Genomic DNA, 25,813 nt, shown 5'->3' with positions numbered 1-25,813 from the left:
AATCACAGCAGGATCCTGTATGACCCACCTCCCAGAGTAATGGAAATAAAAGCAAAAATAAACAAATGGGACCTAATTAAAATTAAAAGCTTTTGCACAACGAAGGAAACTATGAGCAAGGTGAAAAGACAGCCTTCAGAATGGGAGAAAATAATAGAAACGAAGCAACTGACAAAGAATTAATCTCAAAAATATATGAGCAACTCCTGCAGCTCAATTCCAGAAAAATAAGTAACCCAATCAAAAAATGGGCCAAAGAACGAAACAGACATTTCTCCAAAGAAGACATACAGATGGCTAACAAACACATGAAAAGATGCTCAACATCACTCATTATCAGAGAAATGCAAATCGAAACCACAATGAGGTACCATCTCACACCGGTCAGAATGGCTGCTATCCAAAAGTCTACAAACAATAAATGCTGAGAGGATGTGGAGAAAAGGGAACCCTCTTTCACTGTTTGCGGAAATGCAAACTAGTCCAGCCACTATGGAGAACGGTGTGGAGATTCCTTAAAAACCTGGAAATAGAACTGCCTTATGACCCAGCAATCCCACTGCTGGGCATACACACTGAGGAAACCAGTATTGAAAGAGACATGTGTACCCCAGTGTTCATTGCAGCATTATTTACAATAGCCAGGACATGGAAGCAACCTAGATGTCCATCAGCAGACGAATGTATAAGAAAGCTGTGGTACATATACACTATGGAATATTCAGTTCAGTTCAGTTCAGTTGCTCAGTCGTGTCCGACTCTGCGACCCCATGAATTGCAGCACGCCAGGCCTCCCTGTCCATCACCAACTCCTGGAGTTCACTCAGACTTGCTTCCATTGAGTCAATGATGCCATCCAGCCATCTCATCCTCTGTCGTCCTCTTCTCCTCCTTCCCTCAAACCCTCCCAGCATCAGAGTCTTTTCCAATGAGTCAACTCTTTGCATGAGGTGGCCAAAGTACCGGAGTTTCGGCTTTAGCATCATTCCTTCCAAAGAAATCTCAAGGCTGATCTCGTTCAGAATGGACTGGTTGGATCTCCTTGCAGTCCAAGGGACTCTCAAGAGTCTTCTCCAACACTACAGTTCAAAAGCATCAATTCATCATCAACATTCTATGGAATATTACTCAGCCATTAAAAAGAATGCCTTTGAATCAGTTCTAATGAGGTGGATGAAACTGGAGCCTATTATACAGAGTGAAGTAAGTCAGAAAGAAAAACACCAATACAGTATTTTAACGCATATATATGGGATTAGAAAGATGGTAACGATGACCCTGTATGTGAGACTGCAAAAGTGGCACAGATGTAAAGAACAGACTTTTGGACTCTTTGGGAGAAGGTGAGGGTAGGATGATTTGAGGGAATAGCATTGAAACATGTATATTATCATATGTGAAATAAATTGCCAGTGCACGTTTGATGCATGAGACAGGGTGCTCGGGGCAGGTGTCCTGGGATGACTGTGAGGGATGGGATGGGGAGGGAGGTGGGAGGGGGGTTCAGGATGGGGAACACATGTACACCCATTGCTGATTTATGTGAATGTATGGCAGAAACCACCACAATACTGTAAAATAATTAGCCTGCAATTAAAATAAATAAATTAAAAAGAAAAAAAATAGAGTCAAATCTTGGAAGTGATAAACCAATCTTGGTATGATGTGGGAGGGGATTGCTCGAAGGTATGAATAACAGGAGTTGGGGATTATTAAGTCCATTTCTTTTTAAAATATTTATTTATTTAATTTATTTGGCTGTCCTAGGTCTTAGTTGTGTCATACAGGATCTTTGATGTTTGTTGAAAAATGCAGGATCTTTTAATTGTGGCATATAAACTGTTAGTTGGGGGGCGTTTGGGATCTAGTTACCTGACTGAGGATTGAACCTGGTCTCTTTGCACTGGGAGCATGGAGCCTTAGCCACTGGACCTCCAAGGAAGTCCCTATTAGGTCCATTTTACATGTGGTCTACAGAAATTATTGGTGACTCAGATGGTAAAGAATCTGCCTGCAATGCAGGAGACCTGAGTTTGATTCCTAGGTTGGGAAGATCCCCTGGAGGTTGAAATGGCAACCCACACCTTATTCTTGGCTGGAGAATCCCATGGACAAAGGAGCCTGGCAGGCTACATTCATAGGGTCACAAAGAGTGAGACATGGCTGAGTGACTAACACTTTTCATTTAAATTATCAATGAACTTTCCTGGTGGTTCAGACAGTAAAGTGTATGCCTACAATGCTGGAGACCTAGGTTCAAGCCCTGGGTCGGGAGGATCTCCTGGAGAAGAAAATGGCAACCCACTCCAGTATTCTTGCTAGGAAAATCCCATAGATGGAGGAGCCTGGTAAGTTACAGTCCATGGGGTCACAAAGAGTCGGACATGACTGAGTGAAGTCACTTCACATGTATATTATTTTCCCATGCTTATTTGATTCAAATTTAACCTTGAAGTATTTACAGAATTCAGTTCAGTCACTCAGAGGTGTCTGACTCTTTGTGACCCCATGAATCGCAGCACGCCAGGCCTCCCTGTCCATTACCAACTCCTGGAGTTCACCCAAACTCATGTGCATTGAGTCAGTGATGCCTTCCAGCCATCTCATCCTCGGTCGTCCCCTTCTCCTCCTGCCCCCAATTCCTCCCAACATCAGAGTCTTTTCCAATGAGTCAGCTCTTCACATGAGGTGGCCAAAGTACTGGAGTTTCAGCTTTAGCATCAGTCCTTCCAAAGAACACCCAGGACTGATCTCCTTTAGGATGGACTGGTTGGATCTCCTTGCAGTCCAAGGGACTCTCAAGAGTCTTCTCCAACACCACAGTTCAAAAGCATCAATTCTTTGGCACTCAGCTTCTTCACAGTCCAACTCTCACATCCATACATGACCACTGGAAAAACCATAGCCTTGACTAGATGGACCTTTGTTGACAAAGTAATGTCTCTGCTTTTTAATATGCTGTCTCGGTTGGTGATAACCTTCCTTCCAAGGGGTAAACGTCTTTCAATTTCCTGGCTGCAATCACCATGGGCAGTGATTTTAGAGCCCCCCCCCCCCAAAAAAAAAATCTGACACTGTTTCCACTGTTTCCTCATCTATTTCCCATGAAGTGATGGGACCAGATGCCATGATCTTCGTTTTCTGAATGTTGAGCTTTAAGCCAACTTTTCCACTCTCCTCTTTCACTTTAATCAAGAGGTTTTTTAGTTTCTCTTCACTTTCTGCCATAAGGGTGGTGTCATCTGCATATCTGAGGTTATTGATATTTCTCCTAGCAATCTTGATTCCAGCTTGTGCTTCTTCCAGCCCAGCATTTCTGATGTACTCTGCATATAAGTTAAATAAGCAGGGTGACAATATATAGCCTTGACGTACTCCTTTTCCTATTTGGAACCAGTCTGTTGTTCCATGTCCAGTTCTAACTGTTGCTTCCTGACCTGCATACAGGTTTCTCAAGAGGCAGGTCAGGTGGTCTGTATTCCCATCTCTTTCAGAATTTTCCACAGTTTATTGTGATCCACACAGTCAAAGGCTTTGGCATAGTCAATAAAGCAGAAATAGATGTTTTCTGGAACTGTCTTGCTTTTTTGATGATCCAACAGATGTTGGCAATTTGATCTCTGGTTCCTCTGCCTTTTCTAAAGCCAGCTTGAACATCAGGAAGTTCATGGTTCACGTATTGCTGAAGCCTGGCTTGGAGAATTTTGAGCATTACTTTACTAGCTTGTGAGATGAGTGCAATTGTGCAGTAGTTTGAGCATTCTTTGGCATTGCCTTTCTTTGGGACTGGAATGAAAACTGACCTTCTCCATTCCTGTGGCCACTGTTGAGTTTTCCAAATTTGCTGGCATATTGAGTGCAGCACTTTCACAGCATCATCTTTCAGGATTTGAAACAGCTCAACTGGAATTCCATCACCTCCACTAGCTTTGTTCATAATGATGCTTTCTAAGGCCCACTTGGCTTCACATTCCAGATGTCTAGCTCTAGGTGAGTGATCACACCATCATGATTATCTGGGTTGTAAAGATATTCTTGTATGGTTCTTCTATGTATTCTTGCCACCTCTTCTTAATATCATCTGCTTCTGTTAGGTCCATACCATTTCTGTCCTTTATCGTGCCCATCTTTGCATGAAATATTCCCTTGGTATCTCTAATTTTCTTGAAGAGATCTCTAGTCTTTCCCGTTCTGTTGTTTTCCTCTATTTCTTTGCATTGATCACTAAGGAAGGCTTTCTTCTCCTTGCTCTTCTTTTGAACTCTGCATTCAGATGCTTATATCTTTTCTTTTCTCCTTTACTGTTTGCTTCTCTTCTTTTCACAGCTATTTGTATGGCCTTCTCAGACAGCCATTTTGCTTTTTTGCATTTCTTTTCCATGGGGATGGTCTTGATCCCTGTGTCCTGTACAGTGTCACAAAATTCCATCCGTAGTTCCTCAGGCATTCTGTCTATCAGATCTAGTCCCTTAAATCTATTTCTCACTTCCACTGTATAATCATAAGTGATATGATTTAGGTCATACCTGAATGGTCTAGTGGTTTTCCCTACTTTCTTCAATTTAAGTCTGAATTTGGCAATAAGGAGTTCATGATCTGAGCCTTAGTCAGTTTCCAGTCTTGTTTTTGCTGACTGTATAGAGTTTTTCCATCTTTGATTGCAAAGAACATAATCAATCTGATTTTGGTGTTGACCATCTGGTGATGTCCATGTGTAGAGTCTTCTCTTGTGTTGCTGGAAGAGGGTGTTTGCTATGACCAGTGCATTCTCTTGGCAAAACTCTATTAGTCTTTGCTCTGCCTCATTCCATACCCCAAGACCAAATTTGCCTGTTACTCCAGGTGTTTCTTGACTTCCTACTTTTGCATTCCAGTCCCCTATAATGAAAAGGACATCTTTTTTGGGGTATTAGTTCTAAAAGGTCTTGTAGGTCTTCATGGAATCATTCAACTTCAGCTTCTTCAGCATTACTGGTTGGGACATATGCTTGGATTACCGTGATATTGAAAGTTTCGTCTTGGAAATGAACAGAGATCATTCTTTCTCTTTTGAGATTGCATCCAAGTACTGCATTTTGGACTTTTTTGTTGACCATGATGGCTACTTCATTTCTCCTAAGGGATTCCTGCCCACAGTAGCCCTAGTCATAGCAAAACCCTTTTTCAACAACACAAGAGATGACTTTACACATGGACATTGCCAAATGATCAATACAAAAATCAAATTGATTACATTCTTTGTAGATGAAGTTGGAGAAGCTGTATACAGTCAGCAAAAAGAAGACCTGAGGCTAACTGTGGCTCATATCATCAGCTCCTTATAACAAAATTCTGGCTTAAACTAAAGAGAGTGAGAGAAACCACTAGGTCAGCCAGTTCAGTTCAGTTCAGTTCAGTCGCTCAGTTGTGTCCGACTCTTTGTGACCCCATGAATTGCAGCACACCAGGCCTCCCTGGATGCTGGGAGCCAGCGTGAGGAATCCCACCCGTGGCAAAGGTCATGAGGAAGGAAGCCTGACATACGCAAGGGCATGATCAGGCTTCAGGGGTTCCCCCTGGAATTTCCTGAGCATCCACCCCCAAAAACCAGAGTCTGCCTGCCTTACTGTGCTGTGCTTTCCACTCTTCTGACATTGCAAGGGGCTATCCCTGACCACCTTTCTCTAAAAGAATTCAACTTAGAGCTCTGGTCTCCTGGGAATAATAGAGTGTTCCAATCCAAACCTCTCTGATAGCTTCCTAATTTGCCTGACAGGTCTGTTTGGATTTTTACAATGGTGCATGTGATTGTTTACAGCCTCCCAACCACGAGGCACAGAAAGCTTAAAAGATTCTAGGAAAAATCGTTAGAATAAAACTGATTAAGGATTTCTTTGTTGAGCCAATACTTACTGCCAAGCTTTCATACCTTTTATTTGTTGATATAGTTGGTATATAGAAAAAACAAGTAGCAACATAGATCTTTGAGTTAAGTGCTTTCTTTGTTGTAACCCATTGCACCTTTGTTCTGTAGGAATGTAAATTTGTTTAGTGCTTTGAGGATGATGTAAATTAAAGAAAAACACTTCAGGGAAAATGAGAATAACATTCATCAAGGAAGAGAGCCATAAAGTGTTAATAGGCCTCTTGGCCAGAAGATAATGTAAATCACCTGAGACCTTTTGTATACAAAAAGATATGCAAAAAGAAAGCCTGGTCTCGATAAGGGTCAGGGCTGCTGACCCTGCATGACTTTGTATTATCCATTTATCTCTATGTATAACAAAAAGTATAGAAACGAACCTGGAAAATAAAGAAATGGATCAGTCTCTGGAAAGACTTATTTCCCCCGTGTTGTTCTTTCTTGTTTTTTTTTGGCTGAATTCCCATCTGGATCGTGGAAACTCACCAGGCCAACTAATTTTGCCCAGGCTTCTAAGATCGGGTCGGGGAAACTGGGAAGATGCATGTGGCCTATGTAAGTGGTGCAAACTCCTTGTCTTGGAGTTTTATTGGTTCTCCGCGTAAACCAAGTTATTTAGCCTCTTTTCTCCACTAGATTTCCCACTACACTATTCCTTCCTAATCTCTCTTTATATCTCTGAATAAATAAATCTTTCCTTGCTGACTCCATCCCCACTTCGAATTCCCTGGATCCACTGGGGCTGGACCCCAGCACCTGTCCATCACCAACTCCCAGAGTTCACTCAGACGAACGTCCATAGTGTCAGTGATCCATCCAGCCATCTCATCCTCCCGTCCCCTTCTCCTCCTGCCCCCAATCCCTCCCAGCATCAGAGTCTTTTCCAATGAGTCAATTGTTCGCATAAGGTGGCCAAAGTACTGGAGTTTCAGCTTTAGCATCATTCCTTCCAAAGAAATCCCAGGGCTGATCTCCTTCAGAATGGACTGGTTGGATCTCCTTGCAGTCCAAGGGACTCTCAAGAGTCTTCTCCAACACCACAGTTCAAAAGCATCAATTCTTCAGCACTCAGCCTTCTTCACAGTTCAACTCTCGCATCCATACATGACCACAGGAAAAACCATAGCCTTGACTAGATGGACCTTAGTCGGCAAAGTAATGTCTCTGCTTTTGAATATACTATCTACGTTGGTCATAACTTTTCTTCCAAGGAGTAAGCGTCTTTTAATTTCATGGCTGCAGTCACCATCTGCAGTGATTTTGGAGCCCCCAAAAAGGAAGTCTGACACTGTATCCACTGTTTCCCCATCTATTTCCCATGAAGTGATGGGACCAGATGCCATGATCTTCGTTTTCTGAATGTTGAGCTTTAAGCCAACCTTTTCACTCTCTTCTTTAACTTTCATCAAGAGGCTTTTTAGTTCCTCTTCACTTTTTGCCATAAGGTTGGTGTCATCTGCATATCTGAGGTTATTGATATTTCTCCTGGCAATCTTGATTCCAGCTTGTGTTTCTTCCAGCCCAGCGTTTCTCATGATGTACTCTGCATATAAGTTAAACAAGCAGGGTGACAATATACAGCCTTGATGTACTTCTTTTCCTATTTGAAACCAGTCTGTTGTTCCATGTCCAGTTCTAACTGTTACTTCCTAACCTGCATACAGATTTCTCAAGAGGCAGGTGAGATGGTCTGGTATTCCCATCTCTTGAAGAATCTTCCACAGTTTAGGTATGACTTAAATCAAATCTCCTATGAATATGCAGTGCAGTTGATGAATAGATTCAAGGGATTAGATCTAGTAAACAGTGTGCCTGAAGAACTATGGATGGAGATCCATAATATTGTACAAGAGGCAGTGAATAAGAACTTCCTGGAGAAAAGGATAATCAAGCAGGCAAAGTTGTTATCTGAGGAAGCTTTACAAAAAGCTGGACAAAGAAGAGACATGAAAAGCAAGGGAGAAAGGGAAAGGTGCATCCAACTAAATTCAGAATTCCAAAGAATAGCAAAGAGAAAAAAGAAAGACTTCTTCAATGAACAGTGCATAAAAATAGAGGAAAACAACAGAAAGGGAAAGACTAGAGATCTCTTCAGGAAAATTGGAAATATCAAGAGAACATTTTGCCCAAAGATGGGCACATTAAAGGACAGAAACAATGTCTATCTAGTAGATGCTAAAGAGATGGAAAGAATACTTGGAAGAACTAACAAAAAAGATCTTAATGAACTGGATAACTATGATGGTGTGGTTAGTCACCCAGAGCCAGACATTCTGGAGTGTGAAGTCAAGTTGGTCTTAGGAAGTACTGCTGTTAATAGAGCTAGTTGATGAGATGTAATTCCAATAGAGCTATTAAAAATCCTAAAGGATGATATTATCAAAGTGCTGCACTCAATATGTCAGCAAATCTGGAAGACCCAGCAGTAACCACAGGACTAGAAAAGATCAATCCTTATCCCAATTCCCAAGAAGGCTAGTACTAAAGAATGTTCAAACCATCAGACAATTGCACTCATCCCCCATGCTAGTAAGGTCATGCTTAAAATCTTGCATCCTAGGCTTCATCATTACATGAATCAAGAATTTCAGATGTCCACGCTGGGTTTAGAAAAGGAGGAAGAACCAGAGATCAAATTGCCAACATTCTCTAGATCATAGAGGAAGCAAAGGAATTCCAAAAAAAATCTACCTCTGCTTCATTGACTAGGGTAAAGCCTCTGTGGATCACAACAAACTGGAAAGCTCTTAAAGAGATGGGAATAATAGACTGTCTTACCTGTCTCCTGAGAAACCTGTATGCAGGTCAAGAAGCAACAGTTAGAACCGTGTATGGAACAATGGATTGGTTAACGACTGAAAAAGCAGTACAACAGGGCTGTCTGCTGTCACCCTCTTTATTTAATCTATATGCTGAGCACATCATGAGAAATGCCAGGTTGGATGAGTTACAAGTTGGAATCAAAATAGAGAGAAACATCAATAACCTCAGATATGCAGATGAAACCACTCTAATATCAGAAAGTGAAAGGAACTAAAGAGCCTCTTGATGAGAGTGAAGGAAGAGAGTGAAAGAGTCAGCTTAAAACTAAATACTAAAAAAACTAAGATCATAGCATCTGGTCCCATTACTTCAAGGCAAATAGAGGGGGAAAATGTGGAAGTAGTGAGAGATTTCCTTTCTTGGGCTCTAAAATCACTGCAGATGGTGACTGCAGCCTTGAAATCAGGAGACAATTGCTTCTTGGCAGGAAAGCTATGACAAACCTAGATAGTGTGTTGAAATTCAGAGACATAACTGTTGACAAATGTCTGTATAGTCAAGGCTATGGTCTTCCTAGTGGTCACATATGATTGTTAGAGCTGGATTGTAAAGAAGACAGAACACCAAAGAATTGATGCCTTTGAACCGTGGTGCTGGAGAAGAGTTCTGAGAGTCATTTGGATAGGAAGGAGGTCAAACCAGTCAGTCTTAAGGGAAATCAACCCTGAATACTCATTGGGAGGACTGATGCTAAAGCTGAAGCTCCAGTATTTTGGTCACCTTGATGCAAACAGCCTGATTCATCAGAAAAGTTCCTGGTGCTGGGAAAGATTGAGGGCAGGAGGAAAAGAAGGCATCAAAGGATGAGATGGCTGGATGGCATCACTGATGCAATGGACATGAACTTGGGCAAGCTTTGGGAGATGATGAGGGACAGGGAGGCCTGACATGCTGCAGTCCATGGGGTCACAAAGAGCCAGACACGACTGGGTGACTGAACAACAATAAGACTTAGAAGTTTAAAGAAAGGGAAATTTTAATAAAAATTTTTTGTCAGTCTTAATTAGAATTTTTTATTGTATTTATTGTTAAAATATTTTTCATTTATATTATTCCCTAGAAGATATTGCTGAGTAGGTGTTTGTATTTTTATTTTATTTATTTACTCCTTAATTGAAGGATAACTGCTTTACAATGTTGTGTTGGTTTCTGCCATACAATGCAAATCATTCATAACTATATCTATCCCCGCCCTTTTTAATGAAATTGATTGCAAAATAAGGAATTGCAAATAGCTAGAGATGCATGGGAGCATTACCAGATAATACTAGTGTGCAAGAGTGGATAAGTGATTACACATGTATAAGGAAAACAATCTACTCATTTGCATGAATTGTTATCACACGATAAATTGCCAACATAAGAAGTGGATAATTAGATCAATTCATATTTGGAATTTTGCCAGGTTGATGTGACAGGTCAATGACAATGAGAGTTTTATTTATTAACAAGAACATACTTGAAATTATTAGCCACGATACATAAATAGGAAAGGGTATGAAATCAGGAGTGACTGATGAATTAAAAGAAATAAAGGGCCTTAATGAGACTGACACACTGGAGGAGTAGGAGTAGTTAAGTGATCAAGTACGGAACTTTACACCTTCAGTTTCAACTGCATATTCAATTGTGGGTGTCATCTGCTGCCAAACTTAAAAGGGAGAGTGCAACAGTAAGGGGAAGAATCACAAGTGACAAATATCCAACATATAAGTTGATTAAAGATATAAGTTTATGTCTCACAGAAAAGAATTCTGGAACTGGGTAATAGAGTAGCCCCAATAAATTGTCAAAAACCCAGTTCATTTTAATTTCTCCACCATTCATGTCGTATTACATGTCATATAGTTTTTGAGTTCTAGCCATCATGATATATTACAGCCAGCAGAAAGTAAACAATAGAAAGGCACAATTTACCTTTAAGGACACATCTTTATAATTCAGCTGATATACAGCATCATCATTTATCCACTTTCAGTAGAGGAGATAAGGAAATCTAATATTTATATTAGCTGTCATAGGAAAGTATAATAATAAGGATAAATAAAGAAGGATAAAATAAGGAAGAAGGGAGAATTGATATGAGGCAATAATCAGTCTGTGTCCAGAGCTTCATCTTGAGAATGAACAAGTAAGGAATAAGAAAAATATCCATTTGTATCTCATTGGGGGAGAATTGTGATTTTCATTGGGGATCAAAGTAATCATTTCTCATGGAGTGGGGTAGACATATGAATTACAACATCAGCACATTCTTCACCTGCACAGATGGTTAGGGAGCCTGACTCAGAGGACCAAAGTCTGAAAAGTGGTCTTAGGACACCACAGAATGTGTCCTGGGAAAAGGTGAAGATGTGGGATCCATCTGTCATATTATAGAAAGATACATCTCCAGCCTCATAATCTAGAAATACCCTCACAATAAAGGGTTTTTCTCTTAGAGTAAGATGGGTTTCTGGGGAAGTGAGGGCCCAATACTCTCCCTCATAGAACCTAATGGCCCAGAAACCATTCTTTGGGGACATTGTGACCCTCCCCTTCCTTGTTACATTATCCCTACAAACTCCCAGGTCCCAGGAACAGGCGTCCCCAACCTCTACGTCCCAGGAGTATCTCCCTGAGATGATGCGCAATTGACCCAGCACACAGGGAATGGAGATGAATCTCTCTGAGGAGCTGGGAATTTCTTGACACCTTTCTTGCCAGGAAACTCGTCTTCCTTCTTCAGACAGGAGGAGGGCAGGATGAGCAGTGGCTGCATCCAGGGTCATATTTACTGCAAAGACAAGTAGACCATCATGTTTCTGGGAAGGGTCTCAGTAGGCCTGGGCCAGAGGGTTCTTATTCTCTGAGGACTCCTTTGACCCTGGGTAGATCAGCTCACTTCCACCCAACATTCCTCCAGATTGTCCCACGAAGAAAAAGGTCCCTTGTGGATCATCACATACTCACCAGCTTTGAATTCTTCTTTCCTCCAGTCTACAAGGAACAAGTGAACATGAGAACCTATCATCTGAAAAACAAAGCTGCCTGTCTGTCCTAAATACTATGAGTATAAACTCCCTAGGATTAATTCAAGAATAATAGCAATCAAAGAAAATACCCTTTTATAAGTTAAACTGTTTTTTAAAACATTCTTCTAAATTATGTCTGACTTGAGACTTGACCCATTCCTATGCCCTCTAAGTTGACATTCCTGCAGGATAAATATCTAGACTCTATTTACAGTGTTTGAGAGAAAATAGGGAACGTCGTGTTTCTGACAAAATAGCTTGTTGATCACATTAGTTTCCTCAGATTTTAGCCAGTGAAAACCACTTTATATAGAATGCAAGACACAATTAAAAAGTCTGCTAAAATTCAGCATTTCATACACATTATTATCTCTTATCATATGAGTAATCTATAGAATTCATGTTATGTATGCTTTGGAGTTTCTTTGATTTTCAGTATATGTTTTACACACAGTAGATGTTCATTTGAAATATTTTTGATCATAGGATTTTCATCAGCAGGGTCTATGTAACTCACCAGGGTATAATGGTACATTCTTCCAGGCTGCAAAAGAACAAAGTAGGAAATCCTTTACCTTTTTTTTTCCTTACCAGATTTCTCTTACTATTGTTTTCTTTTTCTGTTGTCTTTATTCCCTTTCTTGTTTTGAATCCCTTGGGTTTTCTCTTTCTATACTGTATTATCTTCATACTCTGTTTTTTTCAAACATGAAAATAAAAGAGGTCAGGTGTAGGAAAGGTAGAAATAAAGAAGCAACAAAAGATCAGAAGGATATTGGAGGAGGGTGAGGAATATTAAATAAAGATGAGAAGAAGAAAGGAGGAAAGAAGAAAAAATATGCTGAATCACTCATCATTTACCTTCAAAGACAATTCACTGAAATTACAGAAATTTAGAAGGTAATGTTAGAAATTCTTCTTTGCTGACTACAGACATTTTTATTTTATTCTCCAATCCTATCCTACTGCACTAGAGGCAAGATTCAAGATAGACACAAGAATGGAGTTTTCTGAGAGCTAAGCATTACTCACCATGTTTGTATTGAGCCTTCCTCTTATCTGAGAGACAATACAGAAACACACATATATGAGACAGGATTTCTTAACATCATAAGGAAGAGGCAATTAAAGCCACACATCTGCCAATGTTTGTGTTTGCATACTGATTAGGTATTGCTCATTCAAAAATAATGACAGAAATTTCTAAAGTTCATTCCATATGAAACATTTACTAGAGTATGAAGAATACAGTTTGATATGTAGAGTGATGAGGATATAAATAATTCTTATAATAGGTTACTAAAATTGTATAGGAATACTTTATAAAATCATTTTAGAATTTAGGAATATATTATCAATGAAGTTTATATGAGTCAAAATGCAATACAAAAGACTCTGAAGGATGAAAAATTTGTTGAATAATTGAATAAATCAAAGCAAACATGAAAGAAGAATAATAACTATGATAGGAAACATAATAACAAGGAAAATCAAGAAAAACTATTATACATCTTGGTGTCTTGAGAATACGGTCAAGAGAAGTTCACTAGCAAGTCTTAAGATTACATTTCTTATCAATAGACAAAGTCCTGGATGAACTTCTCTCACTCAGCAGCTTTGGAGGCTGAGCTCAGACTTCTAAGAACTGGGACAATATTATGTATGAAACAATGGGCCTTGCATCTGACAGGACAACTTGGAGAAACCAAGTAAAAGAAAACTTTCTATTAAATGGAGAAAACCACATTCTTCCAGCCTATTCACTTTCATGTCAACAAGCTTATGACAAAATTATGATAATCATTTGAAGATTATATCAAAGGAAGGAAAGGAAGCAAAGAAAGTATGTTTCTAGAAATTATATCACTAAAAGGATGTAAGAATAACAGTTACCAATTTCATTCTGAAGTTTCCCTGAAAAGTCAACAGAAGAAACTCAAATAAGTGTCAAGGAAAAACAACACAGAACATGAAAATAAGCTGAAAATTTCCAGGTCACAGAAAAGTTCTCTAGCAAGTCTTAAGATGACATTGTTATCAGTAGACGAGGTCCTTCTGGATGAACTTCTCCAACTCCCTGGGTTTGGAGACTGAACCCTTTAAGACTTTGGACAACATCTTGTGCAAAACAATGGGCCTTGTATCTCAGAGGACAACTTGGAGAACCCAAGTTAAGGAAAACTATCTATTACATGGAGAAAACTGCATTAAAAAGACAATTTTTTCTTAATGGAGAAAACCACATTCTTCTAGAAAATCACTTTCATGTCAACAAGCTTATGACAAAATTATGATAATCATCTGAAGACTATATCGAAGGCAGGAAAGGAAGCAAAGAAAGTATGTTTCTAGAAATTATATCACTAAAAGGATGTAAAAATAACAATTACCATGTTCAACGTGAAGTTTCCGTGAAAAGCAAATGGAAGAAACTCAAATAAGTATCAAGGAAAAACAACACAGAACATGGAAATAAGCTGAAAATTTCCAGGTCACAGAAAAGTTCTCTAGCAAGTCTTAAGATGACATTGTTATCAGTAGACGAGGTCCTTCTGGATGAACTTCTCCAACTCCCTGGGTTTGGAGACTGAACCCTTTAAGACCTTGGACAATATCTTGTGCAAAACAATGGGCCTTGCATCTCAGAGGATAACCTAGAGAACCCAAGTTAAGGAAAATTTTCGATTAAATGGAGAACCACATTGTAAAGACAATTTATTCTTAATGGAGAAAACCACATACATCTAGAAATTCACTTCCATGTCAACAAGCTTATGACAAAATAATGATAATCATCTGAAGATTATATCAAAGAAATGAAAGGAAGCAAAGAAAGTATGTTTCTAGAAATTATATCGCTAAAAGGATGTAAAAATAACACTTACCATTTTCATCTTTAAGTTTCCCTGATAAGCAAATGGAAGAAACTCAAATAAGTGTCAAGGAAAAACAACACAGAACATGAAAATAAGCTGAAAATTTCAGGGTTACAGAAAAGTTCTCTAGCAAGTCTTAAGATGACATTTGCTATCAGTAGGCGAGGTCCTCCTGGATAAAGTTCTCTCACTCACTGGGATTGGAGACTGAACCCTCTAGGAACTGGGACAATATCTTGTGCAAAACAATGGGCCTTGCATCTCAGAGGACAAAGTGGAGAACCGAAGTTAAGGAAAACGTTCTATTAAATGGAGAAAATCACATTGTAAAGACAATTTATTCTTAATGGAGAAAACCATATTCTACTAGCCTAATCCCTTTCATGTAAACAAGCTTATGAGAAAATTATGATAATCATCTGAAGATTATATCAAAGGAAGGAAAGGAAGCCAAGAAAGTATGTTTCTGGAAATTATATCGCTAAACGGATGTAACAATAACAGTTACCATTTTCATCCTTAAGTTTCCCTGAAAAGCAAATGGAAATAATGCAAATAAGTGTCAAGGAAAAACAACACAGAACATGAAAATAGCTGAAAATTTCAAGGTCACAGAAAAGTTCTCTAGCAAGTCTTAAGATGACATTTGTTATCAGTAGACGCGGTCCTTGTGGATGAACTTGTCTCCATCACTGGGTTTGGAGACTGAACCCTTTAAGAACTGGGACAATATCGTGTGCAAAACAATGGGCCTTGCATCACAGTGGACAACTTGGAGAACGCATTTTAAGGAAAACGTTCTATTAAATGGAGAAAACCACATTGTAAAGTCAATTTATTCTTAATGGAGAAAACCACATTCTTCTAGCCTAATCCCTTTCATGTCAACAAGCTTATGACAAAATTATGATAATCCTCTGAAGATTATATCAAAGGAAGGAAAGGAAGCAAAGAAAGTATGTGTCTGGAAATTATATCATTAAAAGGATGTAAGAATAACACTTACCATTTTCATCCTGAAGTTTCCCTGAAAAGCAAATGGAAGAAACTCAAGTAAGTGTCAAGGAAAAACAACACAGAACATGAAAATAGCTGAAAATATCCGGGTCACAGAAAAGTTCTCTAGCAAGTCTTAAGATGACATTTGTTATCAGTAGATGAGGTCCTTCTGGATGAACTTGTCTCACTCACTGGGTTTGGAGACTGAACCCTCTAAGAACTGGGACAATATCTTGTGCAAAACAATGGGCCTTGCAACTAAGAGGACAACTTGGAGAACCGAAGTTAAGGAAAACTTTCTATTAAATGGAGAAAACTACATTGCAAAGACAATTTATTCTTAATGGAGAAAACCACATTATTCTAGAAAATCACTTCCATGTCAACAAGCTTATGACAAAATTATGATAATCATCTGAACTATATCAAAGAGAGGAAAGGAAGCAGAGAAAGTATGTTTCTAGAAATTATATCGCTAAATGGATGTAAGAATAGCACTTACCATATTCATGGTGAAGTTTTTCTGAAAAGAAAATGGAAGAAACTCAAATAAGTGTCAAGGAAAACAGCACAGAACATGGAAATAAGCTGAAAATTTCCGGGTCACAGAAAAGTTCACTAGCAAGTCATAAGATGACATTCGTTATCAGTAGATGAGGTGCTTCTGGATGAACTTGTCTCACTCACTGGGTTTGGAGACTGAACCGTTTAAGAACTGGGACAATATCTTGTGCAAAACAATGGGCCTTGCATCTCAGAGGACAACCGGGAGAACCCAAGTTAAGGAAAACTTTGTATTAAATGAAGAAAACTACATTGTAAAAACAATTTATTCTTAATGGAAAATACCATATTCTTCTAGCCTAATCCCTGTCATGTGAACAAGCTTATGACAAAATTATGATAATCATCTGAAGATTATATCAAAGGAAGGATAGCAAGCAAAGAAAGTATGTTTCTAGAAATTATATCGCTAAATGGACGTAAGAATAACACTTACCATTTTCATCCTTAAGTTTCCCTGATAAGCAAATGGAAGAAACTTAAATAAGTATCAAGGAAAAACAGCACAGAACATGAAAATTAGCTGAAAATTTCAGGGTTACAGAAAAGTTCTCTAACAAGTCTTAAGATGACATTTGCTATCAGTAGACAAGGTCCTTCTGGATGAAGTTCTCTCACTCACTGGGTTTGGAGACGTAACTGTTTAAGAACTGGGACGATATAGTGTGCAAAACAATGGGCCTTGCATCTCAGAGGACAACTTGGAGAACCGAAGTTAAGGAAAACTTTCTATTAAATGGAGAAAACTACATTGTAAAGACAATTTATTCTTAATGGAGAAAACCACATTCCTCCTGCCTAATCTCTTTCATGTCAACAAGCTTATGAGAAAATTATGATAATCATCTGAAGATTATATCAAAGGAAGGAAAGGAAGACAAGAAAGTATGTTTCTGGAAATTATATCGCTAAACGGATGTAACAATAACACTTACCATTTTCATCCTTAAGTTTCCCATAAAAAGCAAATGGAAGAAACGCAAATAAGTGTCAAGGAAAAACAACACAGAACAAGAAAATAGCTGAAAATTTCAAGGTCACAGAAAAGTTCTCTAACAAATCTTAAGATGACATTTGCTAACAGTAGACGCGGTCCTTGTGGATGAACTTGTTTCCATCACTGGGTTTGGAGACTGAACCCTCTAAGAACTGGGACAATAATTTGTGCAAAACAATGGGGCTTGCATCACAGTGGACAACTTGGAGAACGCATTTTAAGGAAAACGTTCTATTAAATGGAGAAAACCACATTGTAAAGTCAATTTATTCTTAATGGAGAAAACCACATTCTTCTAGCCTAATCCCTTTCATGTCAACAAGCTTATGACAAAATTATGATAATCCTCTGAAGATTATATCAAAGGAAGGAAAGGAAGCAAAAAAACTAGGTTTCTAGATATTATATCACTAAATGGATATAAGAATAGCACTTACCATTTTCATCCTGAAGTTTCCCTGAAAAGCAAATGGAAGAAACTCAAATAAGTGTCATGGAAAAATAACACAGAACATCAAAAGAAGCTGAAAATTTCAGGGTTACAGAAAAGTTCTCTAGCAAGTCTTAAGATGACATTTGTTATCAGTAGACGAGGTTCTTCTGGATGAACTTGTCTCACTCACTGGATTTGGAGAGTGAACCCTTTGAGAACTGGGACAATATCTTGTACAAAACAATGGACCTTGCATCTCAGTGGACAACTTGGAGAACCCAAGTTAAGGAAAACATTCTATTAAATGGAGAAAACCCCATTATAAAGACAATTTACTATTAATGGCGAAAACTACATTCCTCCAGCCTAATCCCTTTCATGTCAACAAGCTTATGACAAAATTATGATAATCATCTGAAGACTATATCACAGGAAGGAAAGGAAGCAAAGACACTATGTTTCTATTAATTATATCACTAGAAGGATGTAAGAATAACACTTACGATATTCATCCTGAAGATTCCCAGAAAGGCAAATGGAAGAAACTCAAATAAGCGTCAAGGAAAAACAACACAGAACATAAAAATAAGCTGAAAAATTCCAGGTCACAGAAAAGTTCTCTAGCAAGTCTTAAGATGACATTGTTATCAGTAGACGAAGTCCTTCTGGATGAACTTCTCCCACTCCCTGGGTTTGGAGACTGAACCCTTTAAGACCTTGGACAATATCTCATGCAAAACAATGGGCCTTGCATCTCAGAGGACAACCTGGAGAACCCAAGTTAAGGAAAACTTTGTATTAAATGGAGAAAAATCCATTGTAAAGACAATTTATTCTTAATGGAGAAAACCACATTCTTCTAGACTAATCCCGTTCATATCAACAAGCTTATGACAAAATTATGATAATCATCTGAAGATTATATCAAAGAAATGAAAGGAAGCAAAGAAAGTATGTTTCTAGAAATTATATCGCTAAAAAGATGTAAGAATAACACTTACCATTTTCATCCTTAAGTTTCCTGGAAAAGCAAACGGAACAAACTCAAATAAGTGTCAAGGAAAAACAACACAGAACATCAAAATAAGCTGAAAATTTCATGGTTACAGAAAAGTTCTCTAGCAAGTCTTAAGATGACATTTGCTATCAGTAGACAAGGTCCTTCTGGATGAAGTTCTCTCACTCACTGGGTTGGAGACTGAACCGTTTAAGAACGGGGACAATATCTTGTGCAAAACAATGGGCCTTGCATCTCAGAGGACAACCTGGAGAACCCAAGTTAACGAAAACTTTGTATTAAATGGAGAAAAATATATTGTAAAGACAATTTATTCTTAATGGAGAAAACCACATTCTTCTAGCCTAATCCCGTTCATGTCAACAAGCTTATGACAAAATTATGATAATCATCTGAAGATTATATCAAAGGAAGGAAAGGAAGCCAAGAAAGTATGTTTCTAGAAATTATATTGCTAAATGGATGTACAAGTAACACTTACCATTTATATCCTGAAGTTTCCCTGAAAAGCAAATGAAAGAAACTCAAATAAGTGTCAAGGAAAAACAACACAGAACATGAAAATAAGCTGAGAATTTCAGGGTTACAGAAAAGTTCTCTAGCAAGTCTTAAGATGACATTTGCTATCAGTAGACGAGGTCCTGCTGGATGAATTTGTCTCACTCACTGGGTTTGGAGACTGAACCCTTTCAGAACTGGGACACTATGTTGTGCAAAACAATGGGCCTTGCATCTCAGAGGAAAACCTGGAGAACCCAAGTTAAGGAAAACTTTGTATTAAATAGAGAAAACCACATTGTAAAAACATTTTATTCTTAATGGAGAAAATCACATTCTTCTATCCTAATTCCTTTCATGTCAACAAGCTCATGGCAAAATTATAATAATCATCTGAAGATTATATCAAAGGAAGGAAAGGAAGCAAAGAAAGTATGTTTCTAGAAATTATATTGCTAAAAGGATTTAAGAATAACACTTACCATTTTCATCCTTAAGTTTCTCTGATAAGCAAATGGAAGAAACTCAAATAAGTGTAAAGGAAAAACAACACAGAACCTGAAAATAAACTGAAAATCTCCCGGTCACAGAGAAGTTCACTGCAAATCTTAAGATGACATTTGTTGTCAGTAAACGAGGTCCTTCTGGATGAACTTGTCTCACTCACTGGGTTTGGAGACTGAACCCTTTAAGAACTGGGACAAAATCTTGTGCAAAACAATGGGCCTTGCATCTCAGAGGACAACTTGGAGAACCAAAGTTAAGGAAAAGTTTCTATTAAATGGAGAAAACCACATTGTAAAGACAATTTTTTCTTAATGGAGAAAACCACATTCTTCTAGAAAATCACTTTCATGTCAACAAGCTTATGAAAAATTATGATAATCATTTGAAGACTATATCAAAGGGAGGAAAGGAAGCAAAAAAGTATGTTTCTAGAAATTATATCGCTAAATGGACGTAAGAATAACATTACCATTTTCACGGTGAAGTTTCCCTGCAAAGGAAATGGAAGAGACTCAAATAAGTGTCAAGGAAAAACAACACAGAACATGGAAATAAGCTGAAAGTTTCTGGGTCACAGAAAATTTCACTAGCAAGTCTTAAGATGACATTAGTTATCAGTAGACGAGGTCCTTCTGGATGAACTTCTCTCACTCACTGGATTTGGAGACTGAACCCTTTCAGAACTGGAACAATATCTTGTGCAAAACAATGGGCCTTGCATCTCAGAGGACTACTCGGAGAACCCAAGTTAAGGAAAACTTTCTATTAAATGGAGAAAATCACATTGTAAAGAGAATTTATTCTTAATGGAGAAAACCACATTCTTCTAGCCTAATCCCTTTCATGTTAATAAGCATATGATAAAATTTTGATAATTATCTGAGGATTATATTAGATGAAGAAGGGAAACAAAGAAAGTATGTTCTAGAAATTACATCTCTAAAATTATATAAGAATAACAGTTACCAATTTCATTCTGAAGTTCCCCTGAAAAGTAAAATGGAAGAAACTCAAATAAGTGTCAAGGAAAAACAACACAGAACGTGAAAATAAGCTGAAAATTTCCAGATCACTGAAAAGTTCACTAGCAACCCTTAAGATGATGTTTGTTATCTTTAGACGAGGTCCTTTTGGATGAACTTTTCTCACTCACTGGGTTTGGAGACAACCCTTTAAGAACTGGGATAACATCTTGTGCAAAACAATGGGCCTTGCATCTCAGAGGACAACTTGGAGAACCCAAGTTAAGGAAAACTTTCTATTAAATGGAGAAAACCATATTATAAAGACACTTTATTCTTAATGGAGAAAACCACATTCTTCTAGCCTAATCCCTTTCATGTCCACAAGCTTATGACAAAATTATGATAATCATCTGAAGAGTATATCAAAGGAAGGAAAGGAAGCAAAGAAAGTGTGTTTCTAGAAATTATATCACTAAATGGATGTAAGAATAACAGTTACTATTTTCATCCTGGAAGTTCCCTGAAAAGCAAATGGAAGAAACTCAAATAAGTGTCAAGGAAAAATAACACAGAACATGAAAATAAGCTGATAATATCCAGGTCACAGAAAATTTCACTAGCATGTCTTAACATGACAGTTGTTATCAGTAGACAAGGTCCTTGTGGATGAACTTGTGTCATTCACTGGGTTTGCAGACTGAACCCTTTCAGAACTGGGACAATATCATGTGCAAAACAATGGGCCTTGCATCTCAGAGGACAACCTGGAGAACCCAAGTTAAGGAAAACTTTCTATTAAATGGAGAAAACCACAGTGTAAAGACAATTTATTATTGATGGTGAAAACCATATTCTTCTAGCCTAATCCTTTTCATGTCAACAAGCTTATAACAAAATTATGATAATCATCTGAAGATTATATCAAAGAAATGAAAGGAAGGAAAAAAAGTATGTTTCTAGAAATTATATCACTTAAAGGATGCAAGAATAACGATTACCATTTTCATCCTGAAGTTTCCCTGAAAAGCAAATGGAAGAAACTCAAATAAGTGTCAAGGAAAAATAACACAGAACATGAAAATAAGCTGAAAGTTTCTGGGGCACAGAAATGTTCACTAGGCAGTCTTAAGATTACATTTGTTATCAGTAGACGAGGTCCTTCCGGATGAACCTCTCTCAATCACTGGGTTTGGAGACTCAACCCTTTCAGAACTGGGACACTATCATGTGCAAAACAATGGGCCTTTTATCTCAGAGGACAACTTGGAGAATCCAAGTTAAGGAAAACTTTCTATTAAATGGAGTAAACCACATTGTAAAGACAAATTAATCTTAATGGAGAAAACCACTTTCTTCTAGCCTGATCCCTTTCATGTTAATAAGCATATGATAAAATTTTGATAATTATCTGAGGATTATATCAGATGAAGGAAGGGAAACAAAGAAAGTATGTTCTAGAAATTACATCACCAAAAGTATAGAAGAATAACAGTTACCAATTTCATTCTGAAGTTCCCCTGAAAAGTAAAATGGAAGAAACTCAAATAAGTGTCAAGGAAAAACAACACAGAAAATGAAAATAAGGTGAAAATTTCCAGTGCACAGAAAATATGTTAGGATGAATGTAATCAGAAAACAAAACAAAACAAAACAATACAAAAACGGGAAAATGTCAAGGAATTCCACCTCTATCTTAGAAAAGTGAGAAAAAGAAATGAATTTCATAGTTGACTGAATAAGAAGAATGGCTAAGGTGTTCACAGAAACTAACTAGGATTTGATCTGGTTCATATTTCTTTTATGCGTAGTTTTAAGGATATATGTAGTTAAAAATTTTGATCAAAAATATACTTAATAAAATAATCTTTGAGTGAATGTTATCTGGGTTGTAGTGTAGTGATGTTGATTTTCTAATTTTACAAATCTTTCTAAATATATCAGATTAAGCAAGATATCATTAAGTGAAAACATCATTTGTATATTTAGGGTAAAGATGTGTAAGTCCTGAAAAAGTCTTTCAGGAAGATGTCACAAATATTGATCAAGTGAATGGCTATAGTAAGTCAGGGTACAATATTTTTGTAAGTCAGATGGTTTCTAAATCTTTACACTTAACACAATGTATTTAATTCAGTTGTCAAGTCAAGGACTTTCAAAGTCAGTTGTGAAAGCATGTAGTCTCTGGTTTTAGCATCTACCGCAGAAAGCCAAAGAATTGAGTGTCATGGCTCTAAATTCTTTCCATTCCTATTGACTTACATCACTGAATGTTTTCTAGAAAACATATATAGAATAGAAACCATCTACCTATCAACTTCATGCATTTCATCTCACCAACTTCTTAATGAAACTTGCAAGTCCCTGCAAGAGAGAAGCCAGTCTTTAAAGGGAATGCATGGTATGAAGTGAAAAGAGAAGGAATGGAAAACTAGAGAAGGTATGGAAACAGAAATGGACAAATTTAAAATGGGAGAATTCCCACACCAAAATATTAGGGTGGAACTAATAGACATGCAGAAGAAAGGCATGCCAATACAAGGAATACAGATGAGAAGTCAGGCAATGTTAAATGTTGCATCAGTCATTTTAAAGGAGATCAAGACTAAGGAGACATCAGAAAATTTACCTAGTTTATTCTGAAGTACTTCTAAAAAAAAAAAGGAAAATAAGTGTAAACAACATGGGAAAAACTACAAAGAGAATGCGAATTTATTGGAAAATTCATATTTAAAATTAACCATATCCAGTTTCAGATGAACACACACACACACACACACACACACACACACACACACATACAGAGAAATTGACTCAGAGGTCAGTATTGTTCAGAGATATGCTACAGTAGATGAAGAAAGGAGAAATGGAGTTAATGGAGTTAATTGACAAATGTTTTAGGATTATTACTTCTGGTGGTTAATTTGTAAAATTACTCTTGATCCCTTTGGCAATATTTAGGCTCCTATTGTCTTGCTCATTAGCTTCAGTATGGTCATTGGATGTTTTTAGATGTATTAGTCAATTCTTATCATGGCAGTAGCTACAGTGTATAAAGTTGCCGCAGACACTGTTTAAAGGAATACTGAAGCACTGCTGGCATAGATCATATACTGTCAGGTTTCTGAGTGCCTCTTTTTACAACCATTATTGACATCAATTAATTTGCTACCTTGTTGTATGTGAGTTTCTGTTTAATTCATGCATGAATGAAACTTAACCCAATCACATGGGTGCTGAATCCAGGAGAAAGGAGTAGGTTTTCTGAGAGAGACTCTGTTTCTCAACAACCATGCTTTTTATTGTTTCTACTCCTCTTTGAGAGGAAATATCTAAACATACAAAATAAGACAGGTTTTCTGAACATTATAAAGCTGCAACTAAAGCTCTACCTCTCCTAATGATTGTTTCTGTGACATTTTCAAGTCATGTTCTTTTTGTAATTAAAGAGGTGAGTGAGTGAGTGAGTGAGTGAGTGAATTCGCTCAGTCGTGTCTGATTTTTTGCAACCCCGTGGACTGTAGCCTACCAGGCTCCTCCATCCATGGGATTTTCTAGGCAAGAATACTGGAGTGGGTTGTCATTTCCTTCTCCAGAAGATCTTTCCGACACAGGGATTGAACCCAGGTCTTCTGCATTGTAGGCAGACGCTTTACCATCTGAGCCACCAGGTAACCCATTCTACTGAAAATATCACTACAATTTGAAGAACACTATCATGTGATATGTAGAGACATAGAATTTTAAATAATTTTTGTGCTAGAATATTAAAAAGAACTGTGTAATTATCTCGGGACATAACTTTAGACTTTAGTGATTTATTGTCAATGATATTTGAGTGAAAAAAATATGTATAGGATCCAAAAGGAAGAGCAATTTGGCAAATTAACAATCAAATGAGTAAAAATAAAAATGAAAGAGGATTCATAGCTATGGTTGGAAATAGAAAATAACTGGGCCAGGAAGGACTAGTGTTGGAAGGATTGATGTTGCAGCTGAAACTCCAATACTTGGGGCACCTGATGTGAAGAACTGACTCATTGGAAAAGACCCTGATGCTGGGAAAGATTGAAGGTGGGAGGAGAAGGGGATGATAGAGGATGAGATGGTTGGATGGCATCACTGACTCAATAGACATGAGTTTGAGTAAACTCTGGGAGTTGGTGATGGACAAGGAGGCCTGGTGTGCTGTGGTCCATGGGGTTGCAAAGAGTCGGAAATGACTGAATGACTGAACTGAACTGAACTGATGATTAGTGATTTGGAACATTTTTGTTTGTTTATGTTTACAAACCTATTGGCCATTTGTATGTCTTTTTGGAGAAATGTGTATTCAATTTTTTTGTTCATTTTTAACTGACTTATTTGGTTTTTGCTGTTTTCAGCAAAATGGTTTTTTGGTTTATGCCATTTTGAGTTATTTGGTTTTTGCTATTGAATTCCTTATATAGTTTGGATATTAACCCTTTCAGATACATGGTTTGTGAATATTTTCTTCCATTCTCTAGGTTGTCTCTTTACTTTGTTGGCCATATCCCTGGCTGTGCAGAAGCTTTTGATGAAATCCCATTGGTCTATTTTCAAAAATTTTTATTTACTGTGCTGTTGGAGTCATATAAAAAATATACCCAGACTAATATCAAAGAGATTTTTCTCTAGGTTTTCTTCTAATAGTTTTAAGTCTGAAATTCAAGTCTTCAATCCATTTTGAGTTGATTTTTGTATAAGTTTGAAAGAAAATTTACATTTATTCTTCTGTTTTATGTTATTGATGTCATAATTTACCTCTTTTTGTATTGCATATCTATTAACAAATTATTTTTAATTCATTTTTAATTGGAGGCTAATTGCATCAAAATATTGTGTTGGTTTCTGCTGTACAACAATGTGAATCAGCTCTAAGTATACACATATCCCCTCCCTCTTGAGCCTCCCTCCTAGCCCCTATCCCACCCCTCTAGTTCATCACAGAGCACAGGGCTGAGCTCCCTGTGTTATACAGCAGTTTCCCACTAGTTATCTGCTTGTTTCTTTATTTGTTTTAAACAGTTTGTCTTTTAACTTTTTAAAAACTAGAGTTAAAAGTGATTTATGTACCATTTATGTAAAAGTGATTTATGTACCATTGCAGTATTACAGTATTCTGAATCTGACTACATAACTTCACCAGTGAGTTTCATATTTTCAAATGTTATGTTACTAATTAATATCCATTCATTT

At 37.5% G+C, this 25,813-nt stretch overlaps 1 protein-coding gene across 1 annotated transcript in view; it reads right to left on the bottom strand.

The window, feature by feature from the left end:
• The window catches only part of TSBP1 (testis expressed basic protein 1), a 150,297-nt gene that overhangs the window by 84,864 nt on the left and 39,620 nt on the right, over positions 1-25,813 (bottom strand). The window contains exons 2-9 of the mRNA XM_068994162.1: positions 19,607-19,627; positions 19,108-19,128; positions 17,613-17,633; positions 16,615-16,635; positions 16,117-16,137; positions 15,622-15,642; positions 14,625-14,645; positions 11,610-11,704 (exon numbers count right to left, since the gene is read on the bottom strand). Coding sequence (XP_068850263.1) covers positions 11,610-11,704; positions 14,625-14,645; positions 15,622-15,642; positions 16,117-16,137; positions 16,615-16,635; positions 17,613-17,633; positions 19,108-19,128; positions 19,607-19,627 — 242 coding nt within the window. The remainder of the gene's footprint in view (positions 1-11,609; positions 11,705-14,624; positions 14,646-15,621; positions 15,643-16,116; positions 16,138-16,614; positions 16,636-17,612; positions 17,634-19,107; positions 19,129-19,606; positions 19,628-25,813) is intronic.

Source organism: Capricornis sumatraensis, chromosome 22 (assembly GCF_032405125.1).
Source record: "Capricornis sumatraensis isolate serow.1 chromosome 22, serow.2, whole genome shotgun sequence".
NCBI lineage: Eukaryota > Metazoa > Chordata > Mammalia > Artiodactyla > Bovidae > Capricornis > Capricornis sumatraensis.
This window is presented reverse-complemented; position numbering and strand designations above follow the sequence as displayed.